At 45.5% G+C, this 23,263-nt stretch overlaps 1 protein-coding gene across 1 annotated transcript in view; it reads left to right on the forward strand.

The window, feature by feature from the left end:
* The window catches only part of LOC142776193 (nose resistant to fluoxetine protein 6-like), a 101,829-nt gene extending 78,965 nt beyond the window's left edge, over positions 1 to 22,864 (forward strand). Inside the window, exons 15-16 of the mRNA XM_075879406.1 lie at positions 2,221 to 2,363; positions 21,125 to 22,864. Coding sequence (XP_075735521.1) covers positions 2,221 to 2,363; positions 21,125 to 21,367 — 386 coding nt within the window. The 3' untranslated portion in view covers positions 21,368 to 22,864. The remainder of the gene's footprint in view (positions 1 to 2,220; positions 2,364 to 21,124) is intronic.
* The last annotated feature ends 399 nt before the right edge of the window (positions 22,865 to 23,263 follow it).

Genomic DNA, 23,263 nt, shown 5'->3' on the forward strand with positions numbered 1-23,263 from the left:
TCACTATGCTCCTCAGTGGACGTCCCACACAGGTATCTGGGTTATTCATTGTTTGCCTTCAGGGCGAGCCTTTCGAGAAAACTTGCGAGAAAAAAGGAGGTGGTGTGTATCTTTTTTTTTTCTACAAGTGCAAACATACCCCAGAGTCGATGATTTTTTGATGAAATAGCAATAGCGCACATGATCAATGTATAAGTACTATGTTAATACTAGAAACTGTACAACAACGCAGACAAATTTTTCTGGGAGGATACTTTCATCCAATCTGTGTAACAGATTCCTTCAGTAGCGCTGAGTTTTGAGGGTAATAACAAAAACGTCACGTCAAACTGGAACTGAAAAACAAGCTTTTCATGAAAGCAAGAAACATGTGCGAACTGTATACTTAGAAGCCAGACCAGAAAGCGGCGATGAAAAATGCCTTTACATATAAAGTCACGAAGAAGAAAGTAACTGAATAGGTAGAGGACTGTTGCAAATGTGATATATTTGGTCACGAGGCCCTAAAATATCTTGAAATATATTGTCCCCTGTGGTTGACCCTTTTCACGGCGTTTTTGTGGGCGGTGTCACGTTTGGTGGGGATGGTAACGCGTCCATAGCTGACTCTGTTAAATGCTTAAGGCCCATCTATACTTAGATTTACGTACACGTTATAAAAGCCCTTGGTGGCCAAAATTTCCATAGTGCCCCGTGCAGCTAGGAGTCTCATTATGATATTATGGTTTTGAGACTAACCCCGAAAATTGATATTATCATTATTACTGTCTACGTTGCATGTGTCTTCAGCAAGCCTTTCTATCGGTGGACATTGACTCGAATCTTCGACCACAACTACTGAGGACACGTAAATGTTTCCGTATAGCAGCTCATTATGCTCTCCAAACGGTGTGAGTGCCGTAATGCGCGTGTGCTAGAAGAGTTAGCGATCTGTGAAAACTGGCAGCTTTTGGGTTAAAAGGACATCATTGTATATCGCTCTCAATTCATTACTTTCCAATCACTCGGAAGCGGCTGCTTGACTTCTTCTCTATGCTCATGTTCCTCAATGCAATCGTCATCAGTTTATTTTTTTCTTAATCGGTTGTTACTGGCTTCATTCGCCACCCACTTGTTTTTACCGAACACCACGTTGTCTTGGTGCAGTCTTCGTGGAGTCAGGCATAAAACACTTCCATGTTAATAATGAGAAAAAAAATGGCGCTTAAGGCCAACATAACGGCTCTTCTTACACGCGGCGAGGTACAAAGCCAGGAAGTGGTAACTCCCTTCATCGCTGTGTATGCGAGTGGCGTTCACTGTTACTCATGTCCTTGAAGTCTTTTCTTTGATGATTAGTAGTTTAATATTGGCGGTTGAGCCATTATTTTTGTATAAAAAGCGAAAAAAATGTGCATCTCGAGGAGACCAGTGACATCATCAGCCTTAGAGTTGTGTAGTCTCTGAACATCGCACACAGGTTTATTTTAATAATGATTACGCCACTCGCTGTATTTTCTCTCAAATACTGCAATGCTGTCCCGCATATCACGCCACACGTTGCAACATGAATGAAATATAGTGTGTTAGCGACCACCCAGGTGCATGTCCTGTACAGCTGATCACACGGTAGTTGAGGTATGGTAACGCATTAACGCAGTTCCTTTTGAGGCAACGTATGGTACAGGGACCTAAAGTTACATGAAAAAAAAATGCGGACAGCGGCAAAGGACAGAAGAAAGATCATAGAGAACCTGGGCAACAATGCAGGGTTATATAAAAATTAAAATGAAATGCCCCTATTTTTTAGTTGCTTTCCTAGGCGATGAAGGTATAGAGTCTTGACAGTTGAGTATTGTCGACATTTGTACTGATTCTTTGTCCACTGTATGTGAACGAACTTTGATCTCAATGTGTTAACAATGGTTTCGCAATGTTATTTTCCCTTGATTGTGGTAATTCATATGCTTCTTTTCTAAAAGTAATTTCATTTTACCAGACGGTAACCTGCCAACCTGCCGAATACATTGTTAGATATTGTGTCTTCATGTAAAATGGCACCCACCATGTAATTACCGATGAGCCGAAGCATTAATAGATGGTCAATAATAATTTGGGAATTTCATCGCCACACACTTAAGAAAACTTGAATCTGACTATGCGATTCAGTTGTTCGGGCCCCTGCATACGAATTGAGCCCCCCCTCTCTCTCTCTCTCTCTCTCCCCACGCTACTCTACAGGACTTCTGAATACGACGCTGGCGTGGAGTGGCCTGGTGCCACTCAGCACTCTCTCTTATCTCATCTACCTGATACACCCGCTGGTCATCTACATGCACGTTGCCACGGCCAGAGAAATAGTCAACCTTGATCAGTTCAGCATGGTAAGTTGAGGGAATATAACTATCTAGACGTCGGAGGCGCTGTTTTTCGCTTCTGTGGTGCACCTAACTGAGTCGCTGATGGCACTGGTGTATACTGCCAGACACCAGTAAAATAGTGAAATATCTAAAATTGCTTTTTTTCCTTCTGGATTCAAGGCTTTGTTTAAAGTTGTTCTACATATTTGACATTTATAATGAGTGTTTCACATATGTGTCAGATGATGTTATATTTGAGCGTTTTATTGGATATTTTCCTTCCCTTGTATGAAAAAATAACAGGCTAAGGTTTGATGCGATATTTTTTTTGTAAGCCAGGGTATCTTGGTTGTTATTTTATCGTTTACAATATTTCATGATCATTCAAGGGAATGTTGTATCTTCTGATTTTTATTTATTTATGTTATGTTCTTGCTCTGCTGTTCCCGCTATTTCTGTTCTGTCTCAACTGATGCACTTCACTTGCTGTCGATAATTTGGTTGCTTCTTTCTGTCCGATTTGTTTTGTTTTCTGCTTTGTTTTCTGCTACCAGCTGTGTCAGTGCTTCTATGAAATCCTTTTTCAATGTTGGGAATTCGTTGCACCCAGAACCTATGGCAGTTGCTAGCCTGCGCCTGCCACTTCCCCCTTTTCCCGCTTATTTGGTTTTTTAATTAAGTAGGTAAAATCGGCTGCTTACTTTAATATATCGAAACTTCTTTAAATAGACATTTGAGGTTGGAAGTATAGCCGCCAGAAACTTCTTTAAATATACATTCGCGGTTTGAAAGGAAGTATAGCCGTCAGAAGCTTCTTATTTTTTTCTCAGAGAAGTCAGCGGAAGAAGCCTTCAATAATGTGAAAGTCCCATACAATGAATTTCAGTTACGTGAAAAAAAAGCAACAGTACTATTCCTTACTCTTGAAAAAAAATGTTTTCATATTCAATAACAAAATACCAACGAATAACTTGTCACAAAAAGCGCCTCTTAGCAAATGAAAGTAGTAAAATGCAGGATTGCGAAATTCGCTACCCAGTTAGCGAATATTGCTGTCTCCAATGGGTAGTGAAATACTAAATTGGAAATAACCACATTAGAAACTTAGCAACTGTGTTGACCCCAGTGGGCTACAATTACTCAAATAGAAGTTCACGCCTATTTTGTTATATGTGCGTGTGCTTCGCAATATCAAGATTATGTGGCGTTGCCCTCATACATCAATAATTGGCCGATAACTACTTCATGTAACTACCGCGTTAAATGCGCATCACAGCAACATACTCATATAGAACTAATCACGTACTGATATGATCCCATTATACTCACGTATGTTCATAACGATAACATCAAATGCAACGGAGATGTGCGAGTGTACGAGGGGCCGAATAAGAAGAGTAGTGGAGCCGGCGCTTGGAGTGTGTGGTTGGGTGAACCGGACTGGGCTTGCCTCACAAGTACGCTTCTCTTTTCCCACGCCATTTCACTTCACCTGTAAATAGACCAATTTACGCGTAATAGTTTGTTGTAGGTGAGGGTTAACGCAGCGGTCGGAGACAGGAGAGTCAGTACGTGCTGCGTGTTGCCGTTGAAAAAATCTCGGAAATGATCGAGACTCGTCAGCAGGCACATGGGACGCGTACACGTTGAATCGTGGAGCACGCTGCTGGTGTGTACTCAGATTTGGGTGCACGCTAAAGAACCCCAGGTGATCAAAATTTCCGGAGCCTTCCACTACGGCGTCTCTCATAATCAAATAGTGATTTTGGGATGTTAAACTCTACAAATCAATCAATCAATCGCTGCTGGTGGCGGTGGCAGTAGCTAGCGATGTGTCCAGGCAGCCCGCAGTTGTAGCAAGTACGGCTGCCGCGTCTGGTCGTCCCCCGTGAGGTAGATTTCGCTGGTTGATAATAGTCGGGAAATTGCGGCTGTGAAGTAAATCGCCTTGATACACCTTGCCTGTGCTCCTGGTTTCCGAGCCGCCGCTCACTCCTTCGTTCGAACGATTGGTGTGATTTGGACGAGGCTCGAAGTAGCTCTGACGCATTTGAGGTACCGGTGGTTCACGGAGGCGTTGGTCGAACGAACACTGATTCCATACACTGGCGGCGTCCACAACTTGTAGATGAGCAAGTTCTTTCACCACTTGTGTGACAACCGAAGAGATGTCGTTGTGTGACGAAGGGTTGGCACTTGCAATCGTGGGCACATTGTCTAGAATTCTCCTCCGCTTGAGTGCTTTAAACGCACGGCAGCATTTCATCTGGTCAAAATGTGTGTGTAGGTCTTCTTTCCTAATAAGAAAATTGTATACGTCTTTCGCGATTCCCTTAAGAAGATGACCTACCTTATCTTCGTCAGACATGGTGGCGCTTACGATTCCGCAAAGCTTAAAAACAGCCTCGATGTAGGTGGTGCAAGTTTCGCCAGGTAACTGAGCTTTGCGCAAAAGCGTTTGCTCAGCCTGCTTGTCATTAGCAGCCATGTCCCCAAAACACTTTTTCATTTCATCCACGAAAATGTCCCATGTGGTTATTGCACTCTCATGGTTGTCGAACCAGAGAGACGTGGTGCCAACGAAAAAAAAAAAAACACCACGTTCTCAAGCTACTTAGTAGAGCTCCTTGGTTGCTACGACTCACTCTTTGATAGTGTTTCTGTCAGTCTTCCGCATCATCATCCGGCTTTCCCGAGAAGGTCCTTGGTTGACGTTCCAGTGTGCTATAGCCAGCTTGTCCTTTGGGAGGAGAGCGTTATTCACTAGCGGCGAGGTTATTATGGCCTTCTCCTAAGTCCTCCATGTCTGGTAGCCGCGGTGGCAAGCCTGCCAAGCGTCTGCTGCGTCACAAAATTGGTAGAGCTGTGTCGTCCACATCGATGCACCCCACACCTTCCACCAAACTATTACGAGTGAATTGGTTCATTTACAGGTGAGGTAAAATGGCGTAGAAAAGAGAAGCGTACAAGCGTACTTGCGAGACAAGCCCAGTCTTGTTCAGCCAACCACACACTCCAAGCGTAGGTTCCACTAATTTTCTTCTTCTTCTGCCCCCCCCCCCCCGGTACTCTCGCGCATCTTCGCTGCAGTATGATCATACTCATACGATCATAAGTGCATGGGAACTCATGAACGGATCACAAGCGAGAACACACACGCAAACGCACACAGAGAAATTCAAAACTTTGACATAGATGTTGTCTACTCTAGCAGCGGCATGAGGGCTATTTACACCCCTGCTTTGAGACAGCACACCATGTACCGGTTAGCAGCCATAGAGTTTAGAAGAATAACTGATGTTTTTCAGACATAACCATGTGCCCTTCTATTTGCTTATGTGTGTAACATCACGTAGCACAAAACTTCTTTTGCAAGCTAGTCAACAAATTTAATGTTTGCCTGATTTTTGCTTAAGAGTGTACTAATTACGGCAAAATATGCTGCTGCGTCTACAAGAGATCTGGCAAATTGGCCAACATAGGTGGTTTAGTAGTTACTTAGTCAAAAACGCTAAGAAAGCTGCCCCGGTTAGTAACCGCAAAACTTAATAGCTTTATTAGCTGCTGGCTACCAAAGGTATGCCACGAAAGCAGTAAAATACGCTGTAAACAAGTAAACACATGTGATTACTAACTCTTTAGTAACAATAATGTTTTTTCGAGAGTGTTGAACTTAAGGCCCGGCGTCCACTGCTCAATGCTGCGTTGGCGGTGTCGTTTTCACCGTGGCCTAACGTCCCATCTAAACATGAAAAAGACGCAGGTTGAACGCAATGTGGTAGTGTGTATAGGCGAACTTATCTCGCCTGTTTAGCTGCCGCGGCTTGTTATCAAGGCCTTCAGTCTCACCCGTAGTGGTGTGACGTTGATCCTATAATGATTCCTGAACCGAACTCCTCACTTTCCACTTGCTTCTATCAACATGAAGCATCGATAACAGTCTTTGGCCATAAAACCAATACAGCTATCTGAAAATGCGCAAAAGCAAGGCGACAATTTGAATTACGGCACTTCTGTTTTCTGTTCTGCAGTCTCGCGCACTCGTGTCTGAAGAATCGAGCAAGACCAGGCATGACATCACAAATTTCGGCTGCCGCTATGCATTCGTTCAATAACAGCCTTTCAAATGGGTTTTATCACTGAGCAATTACATAATCTGCCCCTTTTTTCTCCCATTTAAATCGCTTGCGAATACCAGTCACACTGGCTACCTTACGTCTACTGAACGATGAGTTATACAAGTTCTTAGCGTTCAGCTCTGCTTCTGCCATGGAAATAATGCTTGTTACTCCGTGCATGGTGACGAAACCATCATTTCCGGGGCTCTGACGCACTGCACAAGCGGCATGGAATATGAAGCGCCGCGTAGAGATAGAAATTAAAGGTCGTGGCCGCATGCTCGGTCTTTGCGGTGTTGATAGAAGTGAACTCATCACCAGGATTTGGGGATATTGGAGTCATTGTATATGCTAGCTTTAGGTAGCAAAGTTGCGCCATTATTTTCCGAGTGCCACTCGCTCCACCTTCAGGAGGGCCATCTCGTGGTGAGAAGTGGCTCCTTTTTGCTGCGGAGAAGCCAACCGTTTGCAGGCAATGTCACTCACAGCAGATTCTGGCCGTGTAAGTGTAATGACATCGGGCATCGGTACTGCTAATATTCTCGCTCATGCTTCTTCAATTGTGCTTGTCGAGATGCGTGAAATCTCAGGTGTATTATTTCGTGATGTGTAGAACCAATGGTTAGTTTTCGTGTTATAACATCTCGGAACATTAAAAAACAAACAAAACAAGAAAACGTCGAAGGGCAGGGTTACGAATAATTTCGATCACCTGGTACGCACTGGTGGTGTAACATGCACTTCAACTGCACCAATGTGATATCAATGGGCACAAATGTGCACTTGAATTGCACCGGCAGCTTTTTGATATATACGGGATGTTGCGCGCCGAACTGTCATAGCCCTGAAAATAAGACGGTGCCGCGAGCGAAATCTTCTACACGTTGGCGACTCCAGTGGCGCCTGCATGGCGAGAATCCGTAATTATTACGTGTGATAGGTGTGATAAAACCTGACTGCAGTTTTCTTGAGCATATGCTATAGATATTGTCAATTATTTGTAGAGCACCAGCAGCACTTTGTTGATGTACAATCGCTCGGTAATCACAACATTTGCACCAGGTGAACACGTTTCCAGAGAAAAAAAAAGAATTTAATATCTTCAATGAGAAAGAAACAAAATAACGGTACTATAAAATATGCACAATTTAATGCAGCAAAATAACGTTCTAGGTAATGTAAAAACAAAATTCATGTAGCCTTATCAGCAGGATCTGTCGGCTGCTTCACACATACAACCACGGAGAGGCGAACTCACTCATGAGATGACTTACTTAGATTCAGATCGAGCCGTAAGTCCGAGTCTGAGTGAGTCACGGTGAGTAATATTACCGGAGCGCAAAATATGTTTCATGAGTGATTCTGAGTGAGCTCCAGAATTTCGGCCGACTTATACATACAACACATCTGAATTGGCTCATGACGCGTGAAATGCGACCAGGATGATTTACTGGAATCACTCGAATAGAAAAAGCGGTGCAGCTAGGGCGATAGCATCACCGCAAAACCACGGCGCGTAAACATGAGCTGACTCATCCGAGAAATGTAGTTTTTCTAACATTACAAAAAAAAAAGAATGGAAACAAACAAAAATAAAATTTATGTGTCGGAAAAAGTGCTTAATTTAGTTACCTCAGTTGAATTCATGTTTCGCGTCTAAAGCACGAGCAATGTTGGACGCGACAGTGCGCGTGAATTGCGCATTCACATGTTTCTTTCAAATTTTCGAGCAATGATTACGTACGCGTGCACGCCAAGTATGAATGTTTATCACTATCGAGCGCGATTGGATAAAAATACTCGATAACAATTTACCACATTCCACAGTTAGCGCAAAGGAGCCAAACGCGATGGAAAGATACCATGGTATTCGGGCTCGATGGTATAAGGGAGAGTCAGAAGGTTTGGGACAGTTGGAGGAATGGGACAACTCGTGTATTTTTTCTACGGTTATTTCTGGAACACTAACGAAATACTCACAAAATGGCGCTGACATACTGATAGCCTGGCTGTAATGGTGGACTCTCCGACGCGTGCAGCCTTCCATGACAGGAAATAGTCTTTCTCACATGCCAGAAGTAAGTTTCTGCTATCTGAGTATCTGCTATTTGAGAGTGAAACTGCTTTTTAGCCGCTAATACTCATTTGTCTCCCAAAACAACCATAGTTGTCGTAATTTTTCCAAGAACAAGTTTAGACCTAACGCTCGCAATCGAGCCGTTGAAGGTTGTTTAGTTTGGGCAATGTACTTAGGAAGGAGTGGAACAGCTAAAGTGCTAGTGGAACTGGACCTTGTCCCAGTCCTCCCCACAGTAATGTTCTTTCTCTGAGCAGTAATGAAGCTTCAAAGTTGAGCCAAATGAGCCCAACAAACAGTTACTTTTACGTAATTGACATGATAAGATTTTAAATGTTCAGTGCGATGAAAATCAGATTATATAACACATTAGGCAGACTATAATACTAATTACATGAATTATCCAGCCAAGTTATAGTCCAAACAAAAAGGTAAGGACTGTGCACTGACCCGACGTTTCGGGGCAAATTTGCTCCCTTCTTCAGGGGTGACTGCTAGGTCGGCTCTGAAGTTCGCGATTTTCGTTGGTTGTGTTACCCTCTTCATCGTCCTTTCCACCGTTGTTGCTGCGGTGTTTTCTCAACTGGTTCTGTAGGCCGTGCATGTATACATTGGGTAAGGTTCCAGGAGAGTGGTTAACATTTCCAGGACTTATTTGTATGTGCCAGGACTCTGAAAACTATCGTTTTGTGTGGCTACTCATCGTGTCGATGACCCGGGCGTCGTCGAAATCGATGTGGTGGTCCATCTTCTCGCTGTGTTCAGCGAGAGCGTTTCGTGCAGCGTTGACTTACGCACATTGTTTTGATGTTGTATCCTTTCGGGAAAGTTTTTTGTCTCACTGATATAGGTGGCGGGAGAGTCTGTAAACGCATTTTCGTAGACTAGCCCGGGGAACCTCTCTTTCGGCAGACGACCGTTTGGTCACGGCAAGAATCATCCGATTGCTGAGACGGGTTTGTGCGCCACCTGAATGCCCTCTTTCCCCAGTACCCTGGGCAACTGCTCGCTGATTCCCGGCACGTATGGGACAGAGATGTGGTAGGGTTGCTTCGGATAGGCCTCACTGTTAGGGTTATCCTTTGCAGAACGCAGGTGGAGGGTAGTTTTGCGGTAGCCAAGTCGCCGGCGTATTCGGCGAATAAAGCTTCTCGGGTATACAATCTTCAGCAGGCCGGTGGTGATCGCTTCTTCTTTGTTTCACATTTTTTGGAGCTGTAGATGACCCCTGCGCGATTCAGGAGTGCCTTGACTCCTGATGTTTTGTAAGCGGTCGAGTAGTTAGAAGTGGACTGCAGATACCGTCCGGTGTGCGTATACGTTTTCGGTACACGGAGAAGCTCAAACGTCCGTCTCTACCTCCCGCTTTTTGCCTTTTCACTAGTACATCCAGGAACAGAAGAACGTTGTTTTTTTTTTCAAGTTCTATGGTGAATTGAATCGCTGGCTGGACGTAATTTATGTGTACCAGGAAACTGTCAATGCTAGAATTCTTTATCACGCAAAAGATGTCACTCACATATCTCAAAATCATTTTTGGTGACTCCGTGAACGTGTCCAAAGCTCGTGTCTCAATCTGCTTTATCGTCAAGTTTGCAACTGTGGCTGAAATGACTGATCCCATGGCGATTTCACTTGTTTGTTGGTAGAAATCACGTCCGACAGAAAAATATGTCGCTTTGAGGCAGAATTCTATCAAACGGCACAGTTCGTTCGTGCTGATGTTTGTCCTCTCGCTAAGGTTCTCATCCCTCTCCAGGGTGGTCCGGGCAACTGAGACCACGAGGGGTACGGGCACACTCGTGAAGAGAGAAACCACATCGAAAGACACGAGGCTCTCTACACTGCCGATTGTCACCGCCGACATAAGTTCAACGAAACGGGTGGCATTTCTTACATGCGTGACTGTCTTTCTCCCTAGTGGTAATAGGGTCCTATGTAGATGTTCAGATACCATGTGAAGTGGTCATATCCGGAAGTTAACTATCGGGCGTAGTGGTATTGCCGGTTTGTGAATGTGCTAGTGAAATGGCAAAAAGCGGGGCGTAGAGATGGACGTTTGAGCTTCTCCGTGTACCAAAAACCTACGCACGCCAGACGGTATCCGCAGTTCACTTCTAACCACTCGACCGCACACAAAACATCAGGGGTCAAGGAATTTCTGAATCGCACAGGGGTCATCTGCAGCTCCAAAAAATGCGAAAAAATGAACAAGTGATAACCACCGGTCTGCTGAAGAATGAATACCCGAGACGCTTTATTCGCCGAACACACCGGCGACTTGGCTACCGCGAAACTAACCCCCACATGCGTTCTGCCAAGGATAACCCTAACAGTGAGGCCTATCCGAAGCAACCCTACCACATTTCTGTCTCATACGTGCCGGGAATCAGCGAGCAGTTGTCCAGAATACTGAGGTATGAGGGCATTCAGGTAGCGCACCAACCCGTCATAACAATTGGGTGAGTCTTGCCGCGACCAAAAGACCGTCTGCCGAAAGAGAGGTTCCTCGGGCTATAGTCTACGAAGTTTTGTGTACAGACTGTCCCACTACCTACATCGGTGAGACAAAAGGTCTCCCCGAAAGGATACAACATCGAAACAATGTCGAAACAATCACAGCAAGACAACAACATCGAAACAATCATAGCGAGAAGATGGACCACCACATCGATTTCGATGACGCCGGGTCATCGACACGGTGGATAGCCACACAAAACGACAGTTTTCAGAGTCCTGGCACATACAAACAAGTCCTGGAAATGTTAACCACTCAACAGAAACCTTACCCAGTATGTAAATGCGCGGCCTACAGAACCAGTTGAGAAAACACCGCAGCAACAACGGTGGAAAGAAAGACGATGGAGAGAGCGACAGCGCCAAGAAAAATCGCAAGCTTCAGAGCAGACTGAGCAGTCACCCCTGAAGAAAGCACCGAATTGGTCCCTAAACATCGGGTCAGTGCACAGCCCTTACGTTTATGTTTGGACTATAATTTTGCTGGAGAATATATGTTATAAGTACTAAAGTTCACCCAGCTTGACAGATATCTGTTGAAGATGTTCACTAGTAGGCATACTAGATACAATTCACGTTAACAAGAGCTGTACTAAGAGGACATCATAAATATTGATATTGCTACGTTACAAAGCTTTGTTACGTTCACGCTGTCGAGTGGAATAAGATAAGTGTGCACAGTAGGCTACAGCAGAAGTGTTGTGAAATGCGTGCAGTAAATTAGGTGAGACAAACTTGAGTTTTGGGTCGTTCGCGTGAATAGTTTTGTTTGCAAGTTATTGCTCATTTCAATGTTAAGAAATATGCCAAGGGTGTAACAAAAGAAAACATCCAGGTAGAGCTTAAGCATCGAACAGTTTGACGCGTCGTGCTGCGAGATTGGTGTGCGACCAAAAGAAAAGTATAAGGGAAGTAACAGAAGCGCTGAAAACATAGAAATCAGTGCTTGGTTAAGCAGTCAAGAAGTACAAGGATAGCGGTGACAAAGATAACATCTTGTTCAAGTGAAATTTCGTTCGCGGAATGACTTTCACTGCAAAAGATGAAGTGCTCTTGAATTAGTATCTGCTGAAGCCTAGCAAAATACATTACGGACTTACAAGGACGCCGGTTCGCTCCCTGGTGTACCAATATGCAAAAGACTTAAACCGGAAAAAGTGGCTGTGGCCGTTGTCTTCGACGATTCTGACAGTAACATGTCAGGTTCTGGTAATGAGAAGCCCGGCACTTCTGATGTCGATTGACCGAATGAACCTATGAAAGTTACAAGAGGCGATTTTGTTCTTGTGTGGTTTGGTAAAAAAAAGACATCTTTTACACAGGTAGAGTCAAAAGGAATGATAAAATTGATGTTGGTGTAGAGTTCCTGCGAAAAAAAAAGAGCTCCGGGTTTTACTTTATTCCTCAGGGCCATACCAATAGCAGACGTTATGATGAAGCTGCCTGCACCAAAAACTGTTGAGGGCACAAAGCGCCTGCAATCCTGATTGATGTCTGATGTTGATCTTTTGGCTTATAATGTTCGCGGAACACATTTGGACAAATGTAAAACGTGCAGTGGCGTACCAACTTTTTCACGAGAGTGGGGAGCTAACCTACCGCACTCGTCTCAGCCGATATATATATATATATATTGTGAGGATTATTTATGCGTCCCATCGTTTCATCTGTACATACTCATCATCACCAGTCAAGTTTAGGTTGTGGGGCACATACTCGAGTCAATAAAGGAGAGTTTTGAGTGTACTCGACGCCATCGTACAAGTGGTGGAGGGGTCTGCCCGGTTCCTGCGTCCTCTCGCGTTCTCGGACACCCCAGCGTCTTCTAGAACACATCCCTGGAGCTCCGTTCAGGCCGCCGCTTAAACGATCTGGGTCTGGTAATGTCGCAGGCCGCCCAGTCCAGCGTGCCAGCTTCGCCACCGCTCCCACCACCAAGAAATCCTTCTCACCTGGTCACCAGCCCTCAAAAGGATCCTCCGCTGTTCGCCGGGCTTCTGGGTGAAGACGTTGAAGACTGGCTCGAGGAGTATGACCGCGTGAGTGTTATCAACAACTGAGATGAGCCTGCGAAACTCACCCACGTTGCATTCTACTTGAGCGGCGTCGCAAAAACGTGGTTTTTCAACCATGTCACAGATTTCCCGTCATGACCCGCCTTTACACGTAAGCTCCGCCAGATATTTGCCAACCCGTCAGTGCGCTCGGATATCGCCAAAAAGAGGCTTGGTGCACGTGTACAACGCCCTGGCGAGTCTTACACTTCTTACATCGAAGATGTTCTCGCCCTTTGCCGCCGCATCGACAACCATATGGCGGAAAACGACCGTGTGCGCCACCTGCTAAAAGGAATTGCGACCGTCGCTTTTAATGCGCTTGTGGTGCAAAATCCCCAAACCGTACCTGATGTTGTCGCTACCTGTCAGCGCCTTGAGGAGCTTCAAACCACTCGGGTACAACCTAATATGTCTGATCTGGGCTCAAGTCATGATACAACAGAGCTGCGTGCATTGATCCGCTCTGTCATCCGCGAGGAACTTAATGCACAGGCTTCACCTCGCCACCTTGATATCCGAACGATGCCACCCGCTACCAGTTTACGCGACGTCGTGAGGGAGGAACTGGCCTTGTTGACTGGTACACCAGCTCCGAGTTCACATCCCATGCCCAGTTATGCTCGCGTTACTGCAACGACACCTACGCCCCACCAAAGCCTGGCCTCGATGACTGTCACACCTGTCCCGAGCTCATATCCTGTGGCCATGCCAACGTATGCTCAGGTTGCTGCTAGGACACCTGCACCCCAGCAAAGCCCAATGCAGCTACCAGCGCCCGAAGTGCATGGTTCGCTCAACTCACTCGCACCGCGACCATCTTCCCAGCCTTACAACGCCTGGCGCAGTTCGCGGCCAACTTGCTTCTATTGCGGCATCCGTGGACATATTTCAAGGTTTTGTCGACGCCAACAGCAAGACGAACGACGAAGCTACGATAACCTTGAACGGGACGACTTCTACGCCACTGGACCACCCTATCGTCGGCTGTATCCGAACAGCACACGTCGGTCGCCGTCTCCGCAGAACTTTGACCCAGTTGGCAGTTCCCGGTTCTCACGTCGTCGCTCACCTTCACCGATGCGGCGTTCCTCTTCTCCTCTCCGACCTTCTACTTCAATTCCCGACCACCAACTAGAAAACTGAACAGTGCAGCTTCGGGAGGGAAAGCTGCATCTTTCTAACTGCGTCAAACTCCTCCGGACCGCCCATCGAATGTTTTATTGGTGTATGTTGAAAGTATACAGACAGAGGCACTGGTGGACACAGGTGCATCACTTTCCGTAATTCATGCGGACTTTTGTGCCCGCTTGAAAAAAGTTAAGACGCCCTACGATGGTCCTCCCCTTCGTTGCGCAGATGGAGTCCCTATTCAGCCTTCAAGTGTTTGCACAGTCCGCGTTTTCATAGATGGCATCCTTCACCACATTCAGTTTCTTGTACTTCCTTTGTGCACTCACACAGTAATTTTAGGATGGGACTTCCTTTCTTCGGCATCATCTTTCATATCGTGTCGTCAGCGAGTCATTCAAATGTCAGCTACTGAGAGTTCATCCGATGTCGATCCATACAGCTTGCGTTTCGTTGCTGCCACTGATTGTTTCATTTCGCCAGGAGGAACAACTTCTGACGATCGCTTCGGATACTATAGTTAACGGTGACGTGTTCATAGCTCAATCAGTTCGCTCCAAACCTGCGGGGCTTACCATAACACCCGGCCTTGTGCGGTTTAACGACGGTAAAGCATTGGTCACCGCCTTGAATCCAACTTCTTCGCCAGTGATGCTGCCCCAGGGCACTGCTGTGAGCTGCTTCGCTGACAGGGAGCCCTTTTCGCTGGTTCCCCTTCACGCAGAATCACCGCCTTTGCCTGCTACTACTGATATCAAGGCTACCACTGTTATCCTAAATGACACCATAAGTACTCACCTCACTACCGAGCAAAAGAGAGACCTCTTAGACCTTCTCCAAAAGCACAGCCTTTCGTTTGATGTACATTGCAAAGTTCTGGGCCGCACCTCCGTTGCAGAGCACAGCATCGAAACCGAAGACAGCTCCATTGTACGCCGGCGCCCATACCGTCTCTCTCCGGCGGAACGGCAAATCATTGAGGAAAACGTCGCTGACATGCTCAAACGGGATATTATTCGACCTTCATCCAGCTCCTGGTCGTCTCCTGTGGTGTTGGTCCAGAAAAAGGATGGCTCTGTCCGCTTTTGTGTTGATTACAGAGCGCTCAATAAGATCACGAAAAAAGACGTATATCCGTTGCCACGCATAGATGATGCCCTGCGGACTCCCTACAAGGCGCAGAATATTTCTCCAGCCTCGACCTCCGATGCGGGTATTGGCAAATACCTATGCGCGAAGCAGAAAAGGAGAAAACAGCGTTTGTGACGCCTGACGGGCTTTACGAATTGAACGTCATGCCTTTTGGCTTAAGCAACGCTCTAGCAACATTCGAGCGCATGATAGATACTGTCTTACGTGGTCTCAAATGGAAAACCTGTTTATGTTATTTAGACGACATCGTCATTTATTTTTCTACTTTTCCTCAGCACCTTAAGCGTTTGAACGAAGTTCTAACGTGCATTTCGAACGCTGGCCTACAGCTAAATACAAAAAAAGTGCCACTTCGCCAGCACAAGCATCAAAGTATTGGGTCACCTTGTCAGCAAAGACGGCGTTCGACCCGACCCCGACAAGGTTGCTGCCGTAATTAGTTTTCCACGTCCGCGCAATCAAAAACAATTGCGAATTTTCGTGGGCATGGCGTCTTACTTCCGCCGCTTCATCCGTCACTTTGCTGCCATTGCGGGGCCGTTACACAAGCTGCTGACGTCAGGAACGGATTTCACGTGGACTGACGAGTGCGAGTGTGCTTTACAAGCCCTTAAGCGTGCTTTGACATCAGACCCCGTCCTCCGCCACTTCGATGAGAGTGCACCCACTTTCCTGCACACAGGTGCCAGTGGCCACGGAATCGGTGCTGTCCTCCTTCAGCACGACGACACTTCACGTGAGGGAGTAGTTGCGTATGCCAGCCGCGCACTAACACCTGCGGAGCAGAACTACTCGATAACAGAGCAGGAATGTCTCGCTGTCATTTGGGCCATCCAGAAATTTCGACCTTATCTGTATGGACGCCACTTCACTGTGGTTAGCGACCATCATGCCCTATGCTGGTTGTCCTCACTGAAGAATTTGTCTGGGCGTCTCGGTCGCTGGATACTGCGTTTGCAAGAGTACACTTTTGACGTTGTGTACAGGTCCGGCAAACAGTATCAGGATGCTGACGCTCTCTCTCGCTGCCCTCTGCCACCTACATCTCCAACCACGCATCCTCAATGCCCCTCAGGTGATCAAACGGCTTCCTCTTCACTCACGTTATCACCCCTGGCAGTTGCTGGGTCACTACCTTTAAACAGAAGCGCCCAGTTTGCCGCGTACCAACGTGACGACCCCTACTGTAACCGCATCATCGGATACTTGAATGGCTCGCCTTCTCCACCTAATGCCAGACTACGTCGTCAGCTATGGCTGTTCAAGCTAGAGAACAATGTCCTGCAGCACTATACTTACAATGCGGATGGGCATCGGTGGGTGCCAGTACTTCCCCGTTCGCTGCGAAAACAAGTTCTCGAAGCATTGCACGACGACCCATCAGCTGGGCACTTAGGATTTCAAAAGACCTACAACCGCGTTAGGAGCCGTTTCTTCTGGCCTGGTATTTCTACCTTTGTGGCTAATTATGTCGCTTCTTGCGCACTTTGTCAACGCCGGAAACGACCAACTTCAGCTCCTGCTGGCTTATTACAACCCATTCCATGTCCCGACACACCTTTTGTCGTGGTCAGAATAGACCTCGTCGGGCCACTTCCCGTAATGCCAGCGGGCCACCGCTGGATCGTCACAGCCATCGACCACCTCACACGATACGCGGAGACCGCTCCTCTACGTACTAGCTCTGCCGCCTTCTTTTTAGAAGCCATTGTGTTGCGTCATAGTGCACCTCGCGCGTTGTTGAGTGACCGAGGCAAGGCCTTCCTCTCACCAATTCTCGACGAAATCCTAAAAACTTGTGGCACAGTTCATAAGACCACATCCGCTTACCACCCGCAGACAAATGGGCTGACAGAGCGATTCCACCGGACTCTAATCGACATGATATCCATGTACATCGCACCGAACCACGATAATTGGGACAAAATCTTGCCGTTCGTAACATTTGCACACAACACCGCTGTTCAACGAACCACCGGGTATTCACCTTTCTTCCTCGTCTATTGTCGTGCGCCGACATTCACCACTGATATATATATATATATATATATATATATATATATATATATATATATATATATATATATATATATATATATATATATATATATATATATATATATATATATATATATATATATATATATATTAAAGCGGAAACGTTTCTTGGCCTTTCCAATACAGCAAAACTAAAACATTCAGAAACTTGCAATCATCGGCTCACAGCAGCTTCGACGAAACCGCGGTGATGCAAGTCTTTTCGATAAAAAATTATTTTCCTGAAGCAGCAAATGCTTTGACCGGTTCATAAATTGTTTGTTCGTTCCCATCTATAACTGCATTGGCCAGTCACAGCAGAATAAAAACATCAACAAGCTATGTAATATTATAGGGCCGCTGTTCAACGCTAACCTTCAGTGCAGGGCTACAGCAAGTGACGCCAAGAACCTTCATGGAAAATCGTCACTGCTGAAATGTTTGAAAGTCATCCCTATTTTATTACATTCTCTCGTGATATTCTCATTTTCTCGTAACAATATAACTGAGTGATTACAGTGGTGAAGGGAAATTTTCGCCTTAGTTGTTGTTTTCCCCATCATGCAGCCGACAGCGACCACTGTCGAAAAGGGGGGGGGGGCTCAGCCCCCCCCCAACTTTTCTTAGTGGAGGGGCAAGCGTCCCCCTTGCCCCCACGGCTGGTACGCCTATGAAAAGTGTACGAATGTCCAATTCCTCCCAAGTGATGTCCCACTCTATCCAGAGAGGGAGGCGGAATAGGACCAATTTTAGCTTTTATAATTTTTTACTGCCATGCAAGAAGTTACAGGAACCAGTGCTTCCTAGAATATGTATGATATACCTCGAACTGTATTTGCCTTCATAAAATCTTGTGCTGTCGTTGAAATAAAGAAAACTAAAAATACACGTGTGAAAAGTGTCCCAATCCTCCTGACTCTCCGCTTAATAGAAGTGTGATTGCAAATAGAAGCACTCTTTGGGGCAATAAATACAAAAGTAATCAGCTTAAAAATGCGGCTCGAAAAACATGAGGCAACCAATTTAGTTTTACCAGCATTACAAAAAAAAACATACGACGTCCCACGTGGCTTTTACGTTGGACAGTGGTCTTCCTGCATGGCTATGGAGCCCAACATGACCTACCTTGCTGCAACTCTGCTACCTAAAGGTAGCATATAGAGTAACTCTAGGGGACATGAGTACGTAGCGCCATATATTTCGACTGTGGTGGTGGTGGCTCACCATAACTGTAGTGGCAAATGGTTAAAAATATCATATCTGATGGAAAAGGTGACAACTGAAAATGTCTCCACGTTCTATACAGCAGAGACCAACTGCAACATTCTGTTGGGACTCTAGTGTCGCATCACTAATCACGTTTTTTCCTCGAGCATTTTATATTTTACAATTCGGTCCAACGGGCTTCTAACGGGTGGTGCACATCTGTCCTGGAAAGCCTCTAGCAGGGCCAGAAGCTATGTTGGGTGACACTGCAATTTCACCAAAACATTCCAGAAGGTCTCTAATTCTTTACAGAACCGAGCGTTATTTTTGGTGACTTGATTTTCAAGTCAGATACAATTTTTGTCGACTATTTCTCATTAAGTTACAGCAGGGCGTCATTCCTGCCGCCAAGGGATGGCGCCATGAGCAGATGTCCCTAAATCCTGTGAATGGACCTAACATATGCGGAAGCGAAGAAGGCTCTCGAATACTCAGATACCACTGCTTGCAATTTCATCCAGAAACTAGGCAAAGACAGACTCGAGTATTTCAACGCTAACACATAATTCAGACTATCAGAGAATACTGAGAATAGGTTTTTCAGTCTTATGCATCAAATCGTATGGCGAAGGTGAGGGCCAGAGGTTTATTATAACGCCCGCCTCGACAGGCTGCCTGTTATTGGATATTATTATACATGTATCCAGTGAATTGTCTTTTAATCTACGTTTTGTACCATCGAGGTTTTGCCTTCATAAAACGTTCGAACTCTAGACGTAGAGAAGAATTGCCTGTTATTTGTAGTGCATGTTCAAACTGTCATCAGTGTCATTCATCAATTTGGATTATCCCTTCCTAAGGAAAGATCAGTGGGGCTGCAGCAGTTATGTCAGACCTACCTCTTGGTATTTTGCGCCAATGCACTTCTCTCTCACGCACTCTATTTTTCAGCAGGCTAACGCTTTCCTTGTTCACCTTCAGGGTGGTTACAAATACTGACAGTAGAGATAATAGCGTTATCAATTTTTTAAATACTTTTTTTTGAAAAATTCATACACGCAGCTAAATGCAAATAGCAATTTACATCAGAGAGAAAGATCAGTGTTTGGGAATACCTAAAGCATCAATACTATCAACAGCAGTGCTCTGCTAATCGAGAAATCAAAATAAATATACTATACCACATGTGCTACAAGTGGGACATTTTGAAGTGATCCCAATAACCACGAAATGCTTCGCTACAATCAATCACTGGTAATCAAACCAGCTGAAATAAAATACCAACCTTCCAATCCGTAATAAAAGGCTGCTTGCTTGTCTGTTTCTGTTTGATTCATTCATAAAAGAACCGCTGGGCTTTACAATGGGAGATGGCACGAGTTGTTGAAAAGTTACCACCTATCTAGCCTGGTTAGGCTAGTTAGGTGGTACCATCTTGCGAGGCCGAGTAGAACAAACCAAGCAGAAAATGTTTCACTAGCCGTTATTGCTGCTGTGGCTGCCGCTGCTTTAGCTCTGCTAGTGTCGTTGGCCACGCAGTAAAAGCGGGCAACGTTGGGCAAGGCCACTGCTACGTCAGAAGGTTAGTTTTTAGGCGTGGGGATTCGAACTGTGCTAATGCCGTGAGGGCCCGTAAAACATGATTTTATTGCAAAATCAGCATTTGCTTAGCACAGAAGTAGCACCACGAGGTTTTTGAGCCGCTATGTCAGCAATCAATGTCGACTTAATATGACCCAGAAACGGTTCTGACGATTTTGTACAAACACAATGTGCCCGTAGACCAAGTCCCAAGAGTCATTTACAGATTGAGTTCAGCTCTATACGTTCACAGTGTGATTTATTGAAATGATTTAAAGCTACGAATCGTTGCAGATCACTTCGGATCAGCCAAAGTGTTTTCAAACATCCATTCACAGTACGACATCCTCTGGTAGCGCGATGATACCCAAGCTGCTGATCCTATTGGCTGTGGAATGCGCGGAAGTAAGATCGGCTGGTAGAGTGGTGGCACCTGTTGGAGCAGATATCAACTACTCCACGATCTTCTTCACTGTTGCCAGATGGTGTTCGTACTCCCGGGTGCACAGGGTTATAGCCCCCGAGATTGCGCGCAAACTGTCGTCGTGAAATCTCAGAGGTCTAGAGTGGGTGAAGCTCAAATCATCGAGGTCGCTCATAAGAACTCTGCGATTGCAACGATGGCAGCCTTTCTCATGAGTTGAGGAGGCACAGCGAGGGTGAGAAGGAGGGTATAATATTGTCTGTAGCTGCCTTGGTACACGGCGTGTCGCTAAATTTGTGGTGAAAATGGTTTGATGATGCCATAGCCTAAACGCTGACAAAAATTAAAAAAAAAGCGTTTCAGGGTCCCCTTCTAAAAGAACTTGCGCTTTCTCCCACGAAGTTTCTTTCAGAAGCTTCGTTTGTAGATTTTCCTTTACCAGTTTCGTTGTCATCAAACCCTGGGGTGCCTCTTTTTTTGACTTGCAGTGCTACAGTTTCTTGGGGCACACGACAGTCTCCGTGCTGCTAGCTTACGTGGCGCACGTGACGGTGGAGCTTCCGTTCGCCAACCTCAAGCAACTGCTGATGCAACGTCGGCGAGCTTCGCTGGCGCTGGCCGCCAAAGGACGCCAGATTCCACTGCAGTCGGTTGTGTCCGGAGCCGCCAACGGCCACAGAACGACCGCGGCGTCTCAACCAGGGGTCGGACACGTCAATGGCACCGCATAGGCGCCTCGCTCACCTGCATGGCTGCGTCAAAGCAGCCATTTTCATCGTCGCCGTAGCCGAGGCAAAGCTCGTGTGCTTCGAAGAACGGAGAGCCTAAACGTCACGAAAACATGTGTGTTATTTGAAGGGAAAAGAAAAGTGGTGTGCATGGAGCCATTTGGGAGTTTGATGAATGTGTGCGTCTTCACAACCAATCATCACTATTGATAACTTGTCTCGTTTTGTACCTGTCTCGCAGCCACCATGTAAAAAAAATCATGAACGCTGGCCAAGACGTTGCGCGGATTTGATGAAGGGCCTAAAACAAATTACTGTGTCTTTTATTTTCTTTATAATAACTTCGTTTTAATCATACACTGATGCCCTAAACATGATAACATGATGAACTTCTGCTGTCGAGAAGAATACCGACGTCTGAAGTTCACTGGTGTGCCGAGTCTACTGCCATTCATAACGCGAACTCTTCTATTGGCCTCCATTGTGATATTTGTGGAAGCTTGTGGTCAGAAAAGTCGCTGCCTTTTTTGACATTGCCATGTAATGTACCACTGAGCCTGGAGGAAAAAAAAAGAGATTATAGCTTGAGAAGTTGCGTTTATTTGCATCGGTAGCGCCAAAAAAAGCAAGTCAGAACTGTAGCCTAGGTTAAGACGAAGAATTAGTGTTTTCTACAGTAAGTTGTCACTTGGTTCACATCTCAGTGCCTTACCTCATATTGTTACCGGTCTTTTAGACACTGCTCAGTGTCGGTAATACCTTTAATCACTCTGTTACAACTCGGATGGTCGTGCGATGCCACCAGGTTGGCGAAGCGCTAGTGACACAGTAAGTCACCCATCCAAATACTCCGTTGTTTTTGTGTCTGGGGCCATGGCGCAGCATGGTCGTGTTCTTACACGGGAGTAACGACTGGGCATGCTTTTCCGTCTGCATTAACCCAACAAGATTGGTTCGTGACAGGGAAGTAACGATGAGACGAATGTATGGTAAGCCAGCAACGAGTATCCCGTTTCCTAACGGGACCGGGGCAGCATATACAGGGAGCTAAAAAAGAAGGTCTAAGTGCATTTGGCGAGAATATGTTCGAGGCAGTATTTACGTGCTATGAACACGCTGTTTTGGAGTAGTAGTCGGCTGCAACGCAAAGGAAAACACTGTGCAATGAATGTAATATTCGAGTGAACCATAACAATTTGTTCATAACCGATGCAAATGCGCGCACAATGATTACAATTATCTGACATACGGAAGACCATCAAGTGGACATTGTCATTCTATGTTTTCTCGGGAAATGTGCTAGACATTGGTTTTCTTTATTATTCTCACTATGTTTTTTCCGTGAGTATCACCTCAAGACTGTGTTATCACTGACACATCTGATGAAGCAGATGTGTTTTATTTTTTTCCTGGAGTTTGCAGGTGAATTTGGACGTGATTTTGATGGTTCTCATCCATTTGTCGTTATTGAGGAAATAAATGTTTTCCCTCGCACTGTGACGAACTTTGGAACGGTATTGTATGTAACGGAGTGAGACACAAACACTTTTTAATAAGCAAAGAAATTGCGAGTTCAACCGCGACGGGCTGTTGACAAAGGTAAATTGGCATAAATTGCCTTTTTGTGTATGTTTGTGATACTTAGCGCCGTTTGTCAAATGGTATTTTTATAAAACACATTTGGTAGATCTCACGTACCATGGGAATCGATGTTATGTGAAGCATGAAGAGGGAAGATGACTGTGGTGTATATTTTTAATTGAGCGAAACGTAACGTAATTATGCTATCGATATGTACAAGTGTTGTACACACCGATATATGTTGAACCGCCACATATGTTTTATGCAACCACTTGTTTGCACTTGCCTAGTGATTTCAACAGCCCCGCAGCGGTGGTC

This window comes from Rhipicephalus microplus, chromosome X, assembly GCF_043290135.1.
Source record: "Rhipicephalus microplus isolate Deutch F79 chromosome X, USDA_Rmic, whole genome shotgun sequence".
Lineage (NCBI taxonomy): Eukaryota > Metazoa > Arthropoda > Arachnida > Ixodida > Ixodidae > Rhipicephalus > Rhipicephalus microplus.